Below are 18133 nucleotides of genomic sequence, written 5' to 3'. Positions count from 1 at the left end.
GCGAGGGAGCGCACCAGGGCCTCGCAGTGAGGGGGAGAGAGGAGGAGGAGAAAGGAGGACAGGAAGGAGAGAGGGAGGGGGGAGGGGGAGCGTATTGGGTTTGGGAGTAGAGGGGGGGGGGGGGGGCAGGGGGTTGGGTGGGTGAGCTGGTGGGGAGGATAAGTTTCTGTCGCCGTAACGACCCACTCAGCCCCTGAATCCACACATAAATACCTCCTGACAAGATCAAATCAAAGCGGTGATGCAGAGGAGTAACACAAACTGGCAGATCCTATTAAGCAGATTTTTTTTTTCTTTCTCCTCCTCTCTTTTCAGTCTTTCTTTCCTATTGCAGCAAACTTCCACCTCTCCCTTCTTGGCTTTTCACTTTTTTTCCCCCTCTTAGCCACGCTCTCTTTCTCTCTGTCTTTCTTTCTACCTTTCTTTCAGCACGTAATTCTTCTCTTTTTTTTAAAAAAAGAGGGGGGGGTGTTGTGCGGTCACCCACTTCACCAGTCATGCAGTATTCATTAGAATAGGACGCAGGGTTCATTATTAATGTAAAATATTCATGTTATCTCAGGGCATGGAAATGCCTCTTCCTCTCTCTCCGTGCTCCCTGACGGTAAAGTGCGTCTGGGAGGCCTTGGACGGCGTGGCAGTGTGCCGGCGTGGTGAGTGTGCTGACCGTCTCCCCCTGACCGCATGCAGTTCGTTGACAGGCAGGAGAGTGACGCTCGCCTCACATGTTGTTTTTGCATCTGACGTTTCCCTCCTTCACATACGCACATGGATTAGCACACACACAAATGCACACACACACATACATACTCTCTCACACACACACACACAAGCCCATACACACACATTTACACACACACAAACACAGAATTTGGAAAAGTCATGAAAGCGCAACCATATGTGTGGTTTTGAGTCATTTTCACATCTCGGGGCCAGACCAGGAAACCCCCCCTCCACAGCTGGCCTCAACTGCCCAAACTACGGCCAAGGCATTCAACCTTTACTTTACGACTCGCTCTGTGTGTGTGTGTGTGTATGTGTCAGAGAGAGAGAGAGAGAGAGAGAGAGAGAGATGGTTAACATGCGTGTGTGAGATTCTTCTAGCAGTTTTAGATTGCTGTGTGAGGCCATATTAATTTGTGAGTGGTTTATGACAAAAACCTGATGTGGTTTTTTGATGTGTTCATCTCTGTCTTTCGCATATGTAAGTGGGAAAAAAACAGTAGAAAACCAAAATACACACTTGTGTTTGTGTGTGCATGTGTGTGCATGTGTGTGCGTGTGTGTGTGTGTGTGTGTGTGTGTACATATGTGCAGTAAATGAGTGTGTATCTGTGTGTGCATTTGTGTGTGTGTGTACATATGTGCAGTAAATGAGTGTGTGTGTGTGTGTGTGTGTGTGTGTGTGTGTGTACCTCTCACTGAAGTGGGCGTCGCGGTGCTGGGGCAGACCCTGCTTGCGGCGCTGGCTGGAGGAGCTGCCGGCGGAGGGCAGGTGGGCCTCCATCGCCCCGGGGTTCCTCACGGCGGCCATGGCCTCCTGACGCACCCGCAGCAGCTCTGCAAGGACACACACAGGACCAGGGGCTCTTAATCTATCCCAGAGATTAGAACAGACTAGTGTTCTTAATCTACTGTATCACACATATAGGCTCCAGTGTGCTACAGGGAGAGCAATGCAATGCTGTTTCCTTCCGTTCATCCCAATAGCATAATAAGTATGCACTGCATTAAACTTAATGGAATAATTAATACACTGCTCTGTTTTACTTGGAACTGGAAGAGATGTATGCAATGAAAAACTCCACAATAACTGTTCACTTCAAACTAAACCATTGTAGCCATAAACTGTTTGCATGCACTGCTCTCAACCTTCAGGCCTTGAATAGATTGTGAGTTCAAAGGTCATCGTGAATTCAATCAAGTCTAGTCCTTTATTCTTATATGTTTGTATGTTTTACCCAAACTGCAGTTCACTTCCCTGTAGTTGTTTGAGTCTTTAAATAGTGCCACAGTCATGTGAGCTGGGCATGTTTCAGTCTTATTCAGGGTTTGGTTTGTAAATCCTACCCTGTGGAGTTGGCAGCCAGCTGTGAGGGTAGCTCTGCAGGTTAGTACAGGCTTTTACTTAAGGACTTTCTAATCCAGCCCATTTCAACCTCACTGAAGTTTGCCCCGTACTTTGTGTAGAAAATAACTGGGGGACCCTCTCCTGACTTGACTGAGGGTCCACTTACGGTATGCAAGAGATATGTGATATGTATGCACATACACACAAACACACACACAGACACATGCGCGCACGCACGCGCACACACACACACACACACACACACATACAGTAAAATAACAACTTAAAACTACACAGACACATTTGACGCACACATCATTTTTTGTAGATGAAATCCAGTGGAGCTGCACCAGAGATCAGCCAGTGAAAAAGGCTGAACGTCCCCACTCCACCCCACCTCCACCCCACGCTGGCCCTGGTCCTCCCCTGGCGCTCCATCATCATCCATCCAGTGGGTCACCAGAGGAAGCCCTGCCCCTAATGAACGGGTGTTAAAATTGGAATTGCATCCTGTGTACACACACCACCCCCCTATCCACCCACCCACCTACTGCCATCATCACCACCAACACACACACACACACACACACACACACGCTCCACCCTGCAATCTCACTCTCTCTCTCCGTCTCTCCCTGCACACCCCTGCCCCCAGCCTCCGCCCCTACTCCTCCACCTTCTTTTTAATTAGACAGTTCCCCCGGGGGCTGGCGGCCATTTCCGAGGCCAGCGTGTGTGTCTGAGTGATGGGGGTCGGAGGCGGCGCGGCTGATATTAATGCAGAGCGGCCTGCTCTATCGATCTGTTTATCACACTGACCACAGGGGGAGCGGGAGATGGCAGACAAGCCCCGCACACACCGGAGAGAGAGAGAGAGAGAGAGAGAGAGAGAGAGAGAGCAGAGAGAGAGAGAGGAGAGCAGAGAGACGGAGGAGAGGTTGAAATGCAGGGAGTGGTAGAGATGGAATGAGAGAGAGCCAGAGGAGGGAGGGAGGAAGGGAATGAGACAGAGGCAGTTGGCAGGAGAGAGGGATAGAAAAGTCAGAGAGAGAAGCAAGGAAGAGAGAGAGAGACAGAGACAGGAAGTGAGTGAAAATGAGGCATCTTAAAAAGCCAAACACACTCACACACAGACACGCTTCACTTCTACTGGGTTTAGTTGTTTACCCAGACAGCCCATATGAAATGCACGGGTCGGCCCGGCTCCAGCTGACGACACCTCCACTCCTGAACTCATCCGTCTGAGCCTCCCACCCAAATCTCTCATTATTACTTAACAACAGTGATGAAAAATGCACACGGGGGCTTTGCTCCCCTTCTCTGCCTGTCTCTCTTTCCCTCTCTCTGCCTCTCTCTTTTACACTCTCCCCCTCCATCCTCTCTCTCTTTCAATCACTCACTCTCTCTCTCTCCATCTCTCTAGGAGCTGCTGGTGGAAAGGCACACTCAAGGCTACTGTAGTACCTGTATTGCAGGCCATGCAGCCCTGGCTGAGGGAGAGCTGTACATTATTTCCCTTTCATCCTGCCAGAGCAGAGGGGTCACTTCTTCGAGCCGTGCCCCAGAGAACCAGCCATCCATACTTTAGTATGCCCAGAGAGAGAGAGATGGAGAGAGAGAGAGAGAGGGAAGGAGGGAGAGGGTGGAGGATGGGGAAGAAAAGACGAAAGAGAAGGAGAACTCGCCCCCTTCATCTTGCTGCTCTCAACAAGCTTCAGAGAAGCCAGTCAAGCAAAAGAGTTCATCAGGCCGGCCCAGCTTCTGTACGGCCCAGCCTCTCTGTAAAAAGCACTTTTAACCCAGCTCTCCTCTCTCTCTGTCTCCCTCCCCTCCCTCTCTCTCTCTCTCTCTCTCACTCTTCCCCCACTCTCTCTCTCTCTCACCCCTTACCCCCTCTAGCATTTATGTCTCTCCTCTCTCTGCGCCTGCTTGGCTTTATCCGCCTAAGATACTGAGGTGGCTGTTTCTGTCTCTTTCTCTTCCTTCTTGCTGTATATTTTCTGCCTCTCCCTCTCTTTCTCTCTCTGTCTTTCCCTCTGTCAGTCTCTCTCTCTGTGTCTTTCCTTCTGTCTCTCTCTCTCTCTCTCTCTCCATCTTTCCCTCTGTCTCTCTCCAAAAGTGTCATGGACGGTGCAGCCACTGAGCGCGTCTAAAGACACACCCTACTCGCCTTCTCCCATGTGGCACCCATGTGGTCTCTCTTCCTCTTCTCCCATGTGGCACCCATGTGGTCTCTCTTCCTCTTCCTACTCTGTGCCCGCTGAAGCCTCCCCATTAGAACTCCGCTTACCAGCGAGCGGCACACGGTGTCCCCACTCAAGACAGCACCCAGGCTGGGCTTATGGATTTATCAATTTTACACGCACATCAGGTACACCGCGCCTCGGTCAGGCAGCGTCTGTTTATCAGGCTTCCTGAGCAAGCCCTGTCACCGGCTATACCTCCACCCCTTCCCACAGCCTCCATTAAGGAGTGTTAAAGACAAAAGGAGATGGAGGGTGATGGGGATTTGTTTTTCTTTTTCACTTTTCTTTTTTTTGTTGTTGTTGTTGTTGCTGGAGTCCTCCTCGCCTCACGTTTCTCTGTGCGTCTTTTCATCACAGCAGTATTAGGTGGAGAGAAAACAGAGGAGAGGGGGAGAGGGTGTGTGTGTGTGTGGGGGGGGGGGGACTGGGAGGGAGGAAGTGAGGTGGGGGGGGGGGGGTCTCCTGCCTGGCCACCTTACAGCTGAGGAGTGAGGCCCACAACACCTTTCAGCCCCCCTTTACCCCCCACCAGATACACACACACACACAATAACACACATACACACACACACAATAACACACATACACACACACACAATAACACACATACACACAATAACACACATACACACATACACACACACACACAATAACACACATACACACATACACACACACACACAATAACACACATACACACACATACATATACACACACACACACACACACACACACACTTCTTCACAGGCTTTCATTTCTGGGCCTCCACTTCAAACACATGAAAGGATGCTCTGCAGGGACTCACGCAAAAGGGAGGCTAGAAAAAAAAGCAAGAGAGAGAGAGAGAGAGAGAGAGAGAGAGAGAGAGAGAGAGAGAGAGAGAGAGAGAGGGAGGGAGGGAGGGAGAGAAAGGCAGGGAGGGGGAGGCCAGAAAAAAAGAAAGAATATAAAAGCATCCCTGTGCTTAGAGAGGTCTGTGGGTCGGGGAAGTGGCGAGGATGGGGGGTCAGAGAGGCCCACTGAAGCATCTTGTCAATGTCAAGGGGCCGTTGTGGGACCACGAAGCTCCCGAGGGCCAGGCACAATCCCTGCATCCAAACAGTCAACAGACGAGAGAAAGAGAAACACAGAGACGGAGGGAGAGAGAGAGAGAGAGAGAGAGAGATGGCACTAGCAAGGGATGAGAGTTAGTGATAGAAGAACAGGGCGAGACAAGGAGAGGAATTCAGAAAAGAATTGAGGGTACCGGAGGGAGAGAAAGTGAAAGTCTGTTGGTGAAGGGAGAGGGAGAGATGAAAAGAATTATGGCCTGGAAAGAAGAGTTTTTGTGACAGAGTTGGAAGAACTAGGGGGAGGTTCAGGATGGAGAGAGAGAGAGAGAGAGAGAGAGAGAGAGAGAGAGAGAGAGAGAGAGAGAGAGAGAGCGAGAGAAAGAAAGAGAGAGAAAGGGAAAAGCCACACAGCTGGAGATCAAGTCTCCCCAGTGCCAAAGTGGTTTTCCCGAAAACTTAGTCCAAAAGCAGAAAAACAAAAAGTTAAGGAACGGCCGAGAAAACAAACAAGGTCATAAATTACCCCATCCTGGGACGGGGCTGGTGCAGCGAGTCTACAGACACACACACACACACCCACACGCACAGAAGGACAGACAGACGGGTGGAGCGGAGTGGAGGACAACAGCTCTGGGACAGGACAGCAGACTGTCAAAGTGTGTCTGGATGCGCCAGAGCTTCACACGCCAGCTTGGAACTGTGAACCTACGAAGCCGACGCAGCTTATTACTTCGAGAGAAAAAACACACGAGACAGTTCCAAGGTGAGGGAGATCCTGTGAGAATACAAGGTGAAGAAAAGACAAGAGAGTGAAAAAAAACATCAACAAGTCAGCTAAGGCAGTTAGCTGATTGAGCCGATCAACTGTGAGGTGTTTGGGGAAGAACCCTGAATATCACTCCCATCAAAGACTTGGCAGCTGAGTGAGTTGGCAGCGTCTGACTGCCAAGGCCTTATCGTTTGCTTATAAACTGAACGTGCTTAGACAAGCCAACACACTCACACACACACACACTCACACACACACACACACACACACACACACACACACACACACACACACACACACACACACACCAACACAGACCCATCATCTGAACATACTTTCTTTAAAAAAATTGGATGCAGGCTTGCATGTTTCAAACAGCAAAAAGTTGGATGTGTTCATAGTTTTTTTTTTCATTCTCCTGTTTTCAAAAAGAAAACCACAAGTCCTTTCTGACACCTCTCTCCTCTCACTCTGAATGTGAATCACACCCAGTGTGTGAACACAAGCAGGAGGATGTGGAGCAGCACGCTTGCTGCTGAGGTGATGCTGAGAGACACACACAGAGAGGAAGAAAGAAAGAGAGAAAGAGAGAGAGAGAGGGATGGAGTAAATGAGGATATGTTGAGAGTCAGTGGGAGGTAGATTGCTGGTGTGTCTTTGAACACATAGTGAGTGCAGGGTTGTGGCTGCACCCCCGGCTCCCCCCTGTGCCTGTCTGCAATGCAGCAGCAGCAGCAGCAGCAGCAGAGGCAGAGGCAGCACTCCTCACACTCCCCACCGCAGGCATGCCGTCCAGGGGCTCCGGGAGCCGGCAGAACCCCTGTACCCCCATAAACCCCCATAAACCCCCACCGGCACGCCCCAACCACACTGGCACTAATGCCTCTCAGATGCACGAACGACAAGAGAGGGAGAGAGAGGGAAAGAGGGATAGAGGAAAAGAGGGAGGGAGTGAGGGAGGGAGGAGCAATTAAAGCAGTAACAGCACTCACCCCTCCGATTTGCGGGCGGCAATTAAAAATCATTGCTGATCAAATAAAAATAAAAAGGCGGCGCGCACCCGGACCCACGTGGATGTGAAGTTTCATTAAATTTATGCCACTGTGAAAGTGCCGTAAAAGCTAGTGGCAATTAATGTTCCATTCTTCTAAAAAGAGAAGGGGGGGGGGGGGGGGGGGGGGGGGGGTGTTCCACAGCCAGCGCCCTGCCCGGTTTAGAGGCCTATTTAAGAAATAATCCACAGACAAAACTGAAAAGAGGGATGAGAGGAGGAGAGGGGAGGAGAGGAGAGCACGGAGAGGAATGCTGGAAGGGGGGGATTGAAAGGGAGGCGCGCAGGATTAATTTTTTATCTACACATCATTTGAATTCTCCCTCGTCTGCCAAACCTGTATATCACAGGCGGCTATAAATTTGAGGCCGGAGCAAACGGGGGGAAAAAATCAAACGCTAAAGGAAGGGTGGCTGTGGGGTGGGGTATGGGGGGGGGGGGGGGCGTACTTGTCGTTTCCATGGTATTGGTAATTTAGAGGACTGGCTGGCAGCCAATCAGAGTGCCCGAATCGATATCCAACAAACCTCAGCTCCCCAGCGCTAGCGTTATTTACAATGGTGTAGAGCAGCAGTCAGAAATCTCACAGACTGACATTCTGACATCGGGTGGGCCGGCTCTGGAAATAGAAATGTCAGCAGTCTCTGCCGTGCGGAGCGCGCCTGGAATTTAGCTAAAATATGCCTGAATAAGGCGGAACGGACTTGGTAATCCATTCGTTCAGATGTTTTGTGTGTATACCCACTTGATATTGAAAGTTTGCCATTGAGATGACTGAGTTGTTTGTGCTCTTGTGTGTGCCTGTTGGTGTTTGCAGATCTTCTGTTTGTCTGTTGTTACTGTGCTGTGAGTGGTTTGCGCATCTGCTTTGTCTGATCGCATACAGATGACCACGTGTGGGACTGAAATGGGTTTTGGGTGCCGCAAGCGCCACTAGCTAGTTTTGGTGTCGTCACTGGAGCGGTCAGATCTGACACCACACTCCCACTAAACCATAAGCACGGGCCAGTGTTCCATACTGACTTGCACAACCACGTAGAATAACATCACGTCACACATGGGAGATGAGGTAATGACCCCAGGCCTTTGAGCCAGCCAGCTGTGGCATGGGATTGTAGTCTTGTGTGTGTGTGTGTGTGTGTGTGTGTGTGTGTGCTTTTGTGTGTGTGTGTGTGTGTGTGTGTGTGTGTGTGTGTGTGTAACCAGGGAAGAGTTCATACAAACAAACGTGCACACACGCGCGCACACACACACACAATCTCTCTCTCTGTCTCTCATTCTTTCTGTCACTAATTCCTCCCGCCCAAACACATTCATACTCACGCTAAAGAGACATGTAATCTGTCTTGCTCTATCTCTCAAGATCACACACACAGCAACACCATTTTTTTAACTTCTCACACCAATGTAACACCTTTATATCTCTCCAAAACACACTATCAGCCTCTCTCTCTCACACACACACACACACACACACACACACACACACACACGCAAACTAACCTCCGTGGCTGGGGACGCCCATGTTGTTGGCCAGCTGGTAGAGGCGTTGCTGCTGCTCCTCATAAGAGCCGTGCTCGTTGAGCGCTGACATCATCCGCCGGTAGTGCTCCTCGGGGGTCATGTGACTTCCCGGCTCCAACACAGGGGTGTGTGAGTTCTCTGTGGAGGTAAGGGGGGGGGTGGGGTGAAGTTAGAGAGAGAATTGCAATGGGGGGGGGGGGGGGCATAAAGAAAAAGAGGCAGTGGGTAAGAGAGGAGAGTGATGAAGGGATGTATGGGGGTGGTGGGTGAAAGAGAGAAGTGTGGGGCGAGGGGGGGGGGGGGGGGGGACTTAACTCATCTGTGCCATGGCTGCTGCTGTATAAACATATCAGAGGGTGAACATAAAACTCTGTGCAGCCGGCACCACTGCAGTAAAACTGCCTGGGCTGAGCGACGGCGCTAACGCACTTAAACACCACTCAGCTGTGGGGCTGGGGACTAGGAGAGCACGCGAACACACACACACACACACACACACACACGGTTATCTATCAACCAAACCCTTTCCCATCACCACCAAACTGCTCTGAGGTTCTGAGGGATGTGTGTGTGTGAGTGTGTTGTGTCTGAGTGTGTGTGTGTGTGTGTGTGTGTGTGTGAGAGAGAGAGAGAGTTATTAGCTAGCAAGTGAATAGTTGGATCTGGTTGGCACAGTGAGGTTCCCCCGTCACTGTGAAGCGCTTTGACTATTGTGAAAAGCGCAGTATAAATGTAATGTGTTGTTGTTATCTACATGACTATGTATGCCCCTGTGTCTATGTGTGTGTGTGTGTGAGAAAGAGAGAGTACTTGGTATGTGTGTGTGTGTGTGTGTGTGTTTGTGTGTGTGTGTGTGTCTGAATAGTTTGCATGAGTGAGTGTGTGTGTGTCTGAATAGTTAGCATAAGTGACTGTGAGTGTGTGTGTGTGTGTGTGTGTGTGTGTGTGTGTGTGTGTGTGTGTGTGTGTGTGTGTGTGCGTGTATGTGTGTGTATGTGTGTCTAAATAGTTTGCGTTAGTGAGTGTGTGTCTGAATAGTTAGCATAAGTGACTGTGTGCGTGTGTGTGTGTGTGTGTGTGTGTGTGTGTGTGTGCGTCGTCTGTGGCTGCGTCTCTCCAGTGCTGCCGTGCTGAGCTGTGGTCTGGGGCAGGGCTGCGAGTGGCGGCAGCAGTAACCCCAGCCACCGCTCCAGAGCAGAGCAGAGGAGAGGAGGAGGAGGAGAGGAGGAGGAGGAAAGGAGGAGGAGGAGGGGGGTATTTTTACCCTCCTCATTGAAACCTGAGCCTGGCCCCGGGCTGGCGAGCAGCAGTGGCGCGGGGAGAACGGAGCGAGGGAGGGAGGGAGGGAGAAGGGGGAGAGGGGGGAGGGATAAAGGGATAGAGGGAGAGAGAGGGAGGGAGGGAGGGATAGAGTAGAGGAGAGGAAGAAGGAGGGGTGGCGGGAGGAAAGCAGCGCCGTCTCTGTCTCCTCCGCCAAGCGCCTGCTAATCCACCCAGGGGCCTTCAGGTGTGTGTGTGTGTGTGTGTGTGTACATGGGTGTGTATGTGTGCATGTGTGTATTTGGGCGCTTCCATCCGTGTGTACTTCCATGGCTCAGTGCCTAAATGTGCGAGTGTGTTTGCACTTGGCTGTTTGTCTAAGTGTGTGTGTGTGTGTGTGTGTGTGTGTGTGTGTGTGTGTGTGTGTGTGTGTGTGTGCCTGCCTCATCTTGGCGGTTTTGTTTATTTGGCTGTTTTCCAGAGTATTTCAGTATGTGACTATGAGAGTTTACCTATAAGCGCAGAAGGGCACAGACAACTCTTTTGGTGCGCTCAAAGACTTGACATGTCTGCGGTGGAGTGTGTGTGTGTGTGTGTGTGTGTGTGAGTGTGAGTGTGTGTGTGTGTGTGTGTGTGTGTGTGTGTGCTCTCCACCACTGATTACACCAGTATTTGGCTGTGAAAAGCACATAGGGTGTAAGCCTGCATACGGCTTCTGTCACTGTCTGTATTTTGACGGCTGTATGTGTTAGTGTGTCCTTGCCACTAATTGTGAGTTGGTCTGTAAATGCTTGTGAGTGTCTGCACGCGTGTATCCATGATAGCATACATGACTGTGCATACATGTGCATGAATACATTTGCGTGTTCATATGCATGAGTACAGTATGTTTGCACCTGCCTGCATAGTGTGCAGTTATCTGTGTGTGTGTGTGTGTGTGTGTGTTTGTGTGTGAGTGTGTGTGTGAGTGCGTAGTGCCTGTGTGTGTGTGTATTTGTAGTGTGTGTAGTGTGTGTGTGTGTGCACTCGCTGTGTCTTAATGTGTGTGCGTCTGCTTCACTCAGTCTGTGGTCTCGGTGGGGGGCGGTGGCTCTGCCACAGAGAGAGAGAAAAAAAATCAGCGGGCGGATTTGCCAGCCCCAAATCTGTTTGTATCTCGAGCTCGCTCCACACTCAGCCTGCGCTAAGACCGGCTCATTGCAGCTTTTCTGTCTGCTTTAGTCATTAAAGGTAAAGCCTGATGCGCACGAGTCTGCTCCGCCATCAGGTGTGTGTGTGTGTGTGTGTGTGTGTGTGTGTGTGTGTGTGTGTCTATTGGTGTCTATACATCTGGTTTGTGTACATTGTGAGTGTCTATACAAACACGTGTGCATATACAGGTAGTATACCCATCCTATATTTTTTAAGGACACATTTTGTTAAATCTCCATTATATTTAGTTTTATACATGAGCAAGCATTTGTATTTATATATATAGTTTGTGTGTACTCACAAACGTTGTGTGTGTGTGTGTGTGTGTGTGTGTGTGTGTGTGTGTGTGTGTGTGTGTGTGTGTGTGTGTGTGTGTATGTGTGTGTATGTGTGCACGCATGTATTAGGAGGGAGGTGGGGGTAAGGTTCTTAAACAGGGGCAGCTGCTGGACTCCCCTCTCAGCGCCCGCCTTGTTTGGGTGGGAAGGCGGATCACCAGGCCCAAGACATTAGATCAGCAGCACTTTAAAGCTGACCTAATCCCTCCCCAGGTGACCGGCGCACTGCCTGCTGAAAAAAGTGCTGCGCAGGGGACCTAACCTACGTATGAGGTGAACACATAAGGTCTGTGTGCGTCAGCCACACCTAACCACATAACAGGGGCGGCCATTTCATAGAAGTCGCTGAGTCTGCAACCAAACACCCAAAGCCCTCTGCCTCACCGCTGGCCCAACATGACACAGTTTTGATGGGGTGTCGTATTGTTCTGTGGGTGTATGAGCTCAATTCAGTGTTTGAAGTCGAAACTTTGTATTGTAGCCCAAACTGGCAACTCAACTTCACTTAAAATTTTAGGAACGCTAATCTGACAGATTACTATATGGCAGAGTATTTGATGAATTACCGTTAATGGCATGACTCAACATAAGATTAAAACATAAAAAAAACACACACACACAAATATTTGTCTTTCTTTCTTTTTATCCTCTTTCCCTTCCTTATTCCCCTCCCTTCCTCTCTCTCTCTCACCCACTTCCTCTCTGTCTCTCTCTCTCTCTGTCTCTTTCTCCCCCTCTCTCCTACCATGTCTGTAGGTGTGGGGTCTCCAGAGAGGCGTCGGAGCGTCTGTCCCTCCCCCCGCAGTCCAGCACCAATTAGTGGCCAGACGTCGTCCCGGTCCCAGCTGACCCAGCTGGCTCTGTTGTCCCTGCTCAACGGCTCCCTGACCGCCTCTCGCCTCTCCCTCCACAGGACCTCACACTGACAGCACGCTCACCAACACACATGTTTAAGAAAACGGTGGGATATGCATATTTCAACATCTCTCTCTATCTATTGTTCGCTCTCTCTCTCTCTCTCTCTCGGTAGCTCCCTCTCTCTTACTCTTGTGTTGTATGTGTGTGTGTGTGTGTTTGGGTGACAGTGTGTCAGTGTGTGTCTACGTGTGTGTGTGTGTGTGTGTGTGTGTGAGGGCGTCAGGAGGGCAGTTAAACAGCTGACCTAATCCCTGCAGTGGGCGGAAAATCAGGCAGCATGGGTGATTGTGGTGATTGTGTGTGTATGCATGAGCAAATGTGTGTGTGTATGTGTGTTTACACACAAGAGGGTCGGTGTGCATTTATCGCAGTGTGCAGAGAGTGGATGTGTATGTGTGTGTGTGTGAGTGTGTGAGTGTGAGTGTGAGTGTGTGTGTGCGTGTGTGTGTGTGTGTGTGTGTGTGTGTGTGTGTGTGTGTGTGTGTGTGTGTGCACCTTGGTCCCACTAGTGTGCGGGGCTGTCAGCGTGTGCGCGCATGCATGTGATTTGTGCCCCTCCTGAGTGGGAGCAGGGAGCCCCTCTCACCACAGCCTGCTGTATAATGCATCAACAAGAAACCTCTCCCCCAGACCCCCCTGACACACACACACACACACACACACACACACACACACACACACACACACACACACACACCACAACACACACACACACCACAACACACACACACACAGACACACACACACACACACACCACAACACACACATACACGGAAGGAGGTAGAGATAAGGAGAGAGAGAGAGAGAGAGAGGAGTGGGACAGACAGATAGGCAGAGGGTGTGAGGGAGTGCAGTGAAAGAAAGAGCAAGAGAGAGAGAGAGAGAGGTGGAGACAGGACAGGAAGTGAGGGAGAGAGAGACAGCTAGGGGGTGAGTGAAAAAGAAGGGAGCAAAGACAGAGGGGTGAGAGGAGGGAAATGATGGAAGGGGAAGCAAACAGCAGTAGGAGCGTAGGAGGACAGTGACTTTCTCTCTCCCTCTGCCTATCCCTCCCTCTCCCTCCCTCTCTCTCCCTCTCTCTCTATCCTCAGGTATTAGCAGTAGTGACAGCACAAGGCTAAACAGTGAAAAGATGTTTTTTGCAGCACTCGCACATTCACTGTTACACTGCCCTTAACATCTCTTATTCGCAACACAAATTCCACAGCACTGTAGATGCTTTCAGACCTACGTGTAAGTCCGCATGTTCTGCAGATGTCAATTGGCTGGGCCGTGTATCTGAACAACATAACCGGCCATTTGGAATTCCGAACTTAGCCGGCTGTTACACTACTCCCCACGTAGTATTTCTGACGGACATTATGTAAATGAGCTCGTGTCTGAACGAAGCGAAGAACATGCAGAGATTCTGCTCATGTGCGTGTTCAACCACTCAACCTGTTCAACCACACAGAGATTCTGTTAATGTACAGTACATCGTTCACACATATGACCGCATAATGTCAGCATGTTAGCATCATCCGTTAGCAATCCGAAGGGTCGGACCTCCGTTTGACAAAGCTCCGCATATACTGCGGAGGCCGTGTCTGAAAGCAGCTTGTGTAAAGGAGAGAGGAGGGACATCTTGTGATTTTCTCTGGTTTCACACTATAAAGGCCACTACTTCATAGTCATGCTGTTTTCTCATGGAGCCCTTCTCTCCACAGAGTCACTCACACACACACACACTCACACACATACCACACACGCATGCACACATACATACACACACACACACACACACATTCTCTACATAAGCAACACACACACACATACACACACACACAGCATCTCCTCCCTGGGGTGGCATCTCCGCTTCGGCGTTGAAGGAGAAGCGCCAACATGACAGCAGCCCCCGTCTCTCCGCCTCCGTTTTAATGACTTCCTCCCTTGGAAGCAGCCCCCGCTCCTCTCCGCTCGCAACCCCCCCATCACCCCGCATCAACCCCCCCTTCCCCCCATGGCTTTCCCCCAGCTCGCCTTCCTCACTACCCCCTCAACCGCCCCCACTCCATGAAGCCTGCGGGTGTGAGTGTACATGTGTGTTCGAAAGAAAGAGGGAGGGAGAGAGAGAGAAAGAGTTGGTGTGCATGCGTGCGCTTTGTTTTATTTTGTTTTGCATTTGAGCTTGTCGAGTGCGTGCCAGTGCAACGCTGCGTTCACTCTGACAAGATAATGCCTCTGTGTGTGTGTGTGTGTGTGTGTGTGTGTGTGTGTGCGTGTGTGTGTGCGTGTGTGTGTGTGTGTGTGTGCGTTTGTGTGAGGGTGCATGTATGTGTGTGTGTGTGTGTGTGTGTGTGTGTGTGTGTGTGTGTGTGTGTGTGTGAGAGAATGTGTGGGGCCACGTCAAGCTTGTTTGTGTGTTTCTATGTGCTTACGTGTGGGAGCATATTGTTGTGTGTGTGTGTGTATATGAGTGAGTAGGTTTGTGTGTGTGTGTATGTGTGTGTGTGTGTGTGTGTCTGTTTTGTGGCCTGTCACTCAACCCCTCTACCCTTCCCTTTTCTTTACACTGCTCCTCCCTCCTTCCTTTTTCTCTCCACCTCTTTTCTCTTCATCCCTCCTTCCCTACTCCTCTTTTGGCATCTCTCCTGTCCTCCTGCACCCCTCTATCTAACTCCAGCAACACCCACTCCTTCCATCACCTACTCAATCTTACACCCTGAGGTTAAACAGCTCTGATTGCATCACATTATCATTCTTAATCACACACACACACACACACAAACACACACACACACACACACACACACACACACAAACACAGTTCTTGCTTTGCCAGGACACAAACAAGCAAACGGGAGAAATATATGGAGTGAGAGACAGAAATGCCAAATAGAGATAGAGGGGGCGAGAGAGAAAGAGAGCTGGTAGAAGAAAGAGAGAGCAAGAGAGAGGACAAGAGAGAGAGAGAAAGAGAGAGAGAGGGAGCCCTCCTACCTTTAGGAGACACACTTCGGGACTTCTTGCTCTCGGAAGCGCACTCGCTGCTGCTGTTGGGTGAATATGCTCTCCTCTTGCCTAAAATGTCATCTGCAGACACAAACAAACAAACAGACAACATCAGAGGTCAAGTCTTCCTCTTAGCTCGGAGACAAATATCTCTCTCTCTCTCTCTCTCTCTCTCTCCCCTCACCCCCAATCATTCTCTATCTCTCTCTCTCTCTCTCTCTCTCTTTTGAAACTCCACCCATTGATTTTCTTTCCCCCCCTCAGCTGAGCCCAGAGCGCTGTGTCCGACAGCGTGTACCTGCGTACATGATGGCGCGCGGAGCGAGGGAGAAGCGGAGGAGAAGCACAGGAGTGGCGGAGTGGAGGAGCGACGGCGCGGAGGAGTGCGGGAGCCTGGAGATGTGGCTCGGCTGTCAGAGGAGATGAGAGGGCCCGCGCCGCCGCAGATGACACATCAGACTGCTACTCAGGCATGTGCAAGGCATGGGGGGGGGGGGGGGGTGCTGTGGTTTTCTCGCTCTCTCCCTCTCTCTTTCTCTTTCCTTCTTTCTATCTCCACTCTCTTTTTTCTTCTTTCTATTCTTTCACACTCTCTTGTCTCTCTATCTGTTACTTTCAGCCTTCTTTCTCGTTCCTTTGTTACTCTCCTCCAGCTCTCTCTCTCTCTCTCTCCACCTCTCTCGCCTTTCCGCTCTCCCACTCTGCCTCTCACTCTCTGTTTTCCTCTTTCTGTGTCTTGCCACTTTTCTCTCTCTCTCTCTCTCTCTCTCTCTCTCTCTCTCTCTGGTTTACACAATCCCCCTCTTTCCTCTGGCTGGCCTGGTAATCAGCAGCCCCCCACCCCCCTCCCCGCACCAGCAGAGAGAGAAAAGCAGACAGAGCCCAGTACAGTGCAGCTCGCCTCTGCTCAGCAGCCTTGGCTGCGTCCTCCTTTATTTGGCGGGCCGCTGTTCCTATTCGCTCCTCTTTGTTGGGCCCATGCCGCCTCGGCCGCTCCTGCTCCTGAGCGCGCGCGCACACACACACGCACGCACACACACACACACACACACACACACACACACGATTTTCTATTGTTCGCTTTCCCGTTCCGTGCAGGGCTCTCGCAAAAGCCCTTTTGAGTTGCTCTATTCTTTTTTTCTCTTTCTCTTTCTTTCTTTCGTTGTTGCTCTTCCTCTCGCCTCTTTTTTTCACTTTCTCTCTCTACTCCTCTCTCTCTCCCTCTCTCTCTCTCTCTCTCTCTCTCTCTCCCTTCCAACCCCCCGTCACTCCGGAGGTCCTGCCATATTTCTCCTCCCTTTCGGGTCATGGGGAGTTGAGTAGCCCCGCATTAACACTGAGTGCCAGAGAGAGAGAGAGAGAGATAGAGAGAGAGAGAGAGAGAGAGAGAGAGAGAGAGAGAGAGAGGAGCGTCTAGTGTACAATTACAGCACCCTCCCCCAAAGACATCACAAATCAATATCCTGCTAATAACGCCGGCTGCATGAGGCTGCATGCAAGCAGGAAGGAAGACGCCGTTTGTCACTGCTTTCTCTCTCTCTGTTTCTCTCTCTTGTTCTTTTTCACCTCCTGTCTTTCTCTCTCTCTGTTGTTCTTTTCTATGTCTTGTCTTTCTCTCTCTTCCTCTCTCTGCTCTTGCTCTCTTTCTTTGCTCTATCTATCTCTATCTCTATCTCTATCTCTCCACCCTGCTCGTAGAGCTACTGTTGCTGTGTGTTCTCTCCTTAAGTTGTTCAGACTCAACAATGGTTTTAGCATTTTGTCTATTGAAGTTCTTGATTTTGTTTTTTTCAATCTTTAACTCTCCTTAAGTCTTTCTGAAAGCAGCGGTGACAGAAGTGCTTCAGAACTGCTTAGCATGACTGTCCGCGTGTGGAAACTCTTGTCATCACAGCCTAGACCGAGCCCAAAGCTCAAAAGCAACCCGCGGGTACATCTTTTCTGTCGGCTCAGTGGTGGCTGGATGGAATATATAAAAAAAAAAAAAACAGAAGACAGTCCTTCTGGGGTGAGCAGAGAGGCAGGAATGTCAGCCTGAACAACTGCATCGCCTGTGCACAACCCCCCCCCCCCCCCCCCCCCCCACCACCTACTCACACTCCGTCATGCCCCCACCCTCCACCGACCCCCTCCACCCCCGTCTCCCAGAGCTCCTCTCCACCACAAGCGCTCTGTTCATCCCTCCCCTCCGATAAGAAAGGAGTGGAGCCGATGGAGGGAGAGAGCAAGCCTGTGCTTGAAAGGGCTTTCTGGAGTGGCGAAGCAGGGACGCCGAGGCCCTTTGAGGAGCGCGGCACTGGAGTGAGGTTCACTAATGATCCCGTTTGATGTGTTCTCTGGAGGGAAGAGGGGGTGCAGCCTGGGGGTATGGAGGAGAGGGCTGTGTGCGTGTGGGTGTGTGTGTATGTGTGTGTGTAGTTGGGTGAAGTGTATTCCTGATCTGGGCCCTGAGAGAGAGAGGGGCCTCCCTAATGGGCCTAGATCACCTCATGTTCCCTCCCTGAGGGAAGGAGAGAAGGGGGGAGGCCACTGGGGAGGGGGGGAGGCAGAGGGTATGATCACTTACTCCTTCTCTCGGTTTTTCTCTCCATCTTCCATTTCCGCACTTCTTACTCCTAACATTCCCCTCACTTTGACCTCAGCTAAACTCAACTTCAAATTAAGATTTTAAATCGGCTAGGAGTTCATAGGAAACCCACTGAGCAGCAGCAGCAGCAGCA

General features: G+C 50.7%; 1 protein-coding gene across 1 annotated transcript in view; it reads right to left on the bottom strand.

The window, feature by feature from the left end:
• samd11 (sterile alpha motif domain containing 11) overlaps positions 1–18133 on the bottom strand; it is a 64770-nt gene that overhangs the window by 12769 nt on the left and 33868 nt on the right. Inside the window, 3 exon segments of the mRNA XM_042097893.1 lie at positions 1416–1560; positions 8694–8852; positions 15402–15494. Coding sequence (XP_041953827.1) covers positions 1416–1560; positions 8694–8852; positions 15402–15494 — 397 coding nt within the window.

The sequence above is a fragment of the Alosa sapidissima genome, chromosome 7 (assembly GCF_018492685.1).
Source record: "Alosa sapidissima isolate fAloSap1 chromosome 7, fAloSap1.pri, whole genome shotgun sequence".
Classification (NCBI taxonomy): Eukaryota; Metazoa; Chordata; class Actinopteri; order Clupeiformes; family Clupeidae; genus Alosa; species Alosa sapidissima.
Note: the sequence above shows the minus strand (reverse complement) of the source record. Positions and strands in the feature narration are given on the sequence as shown.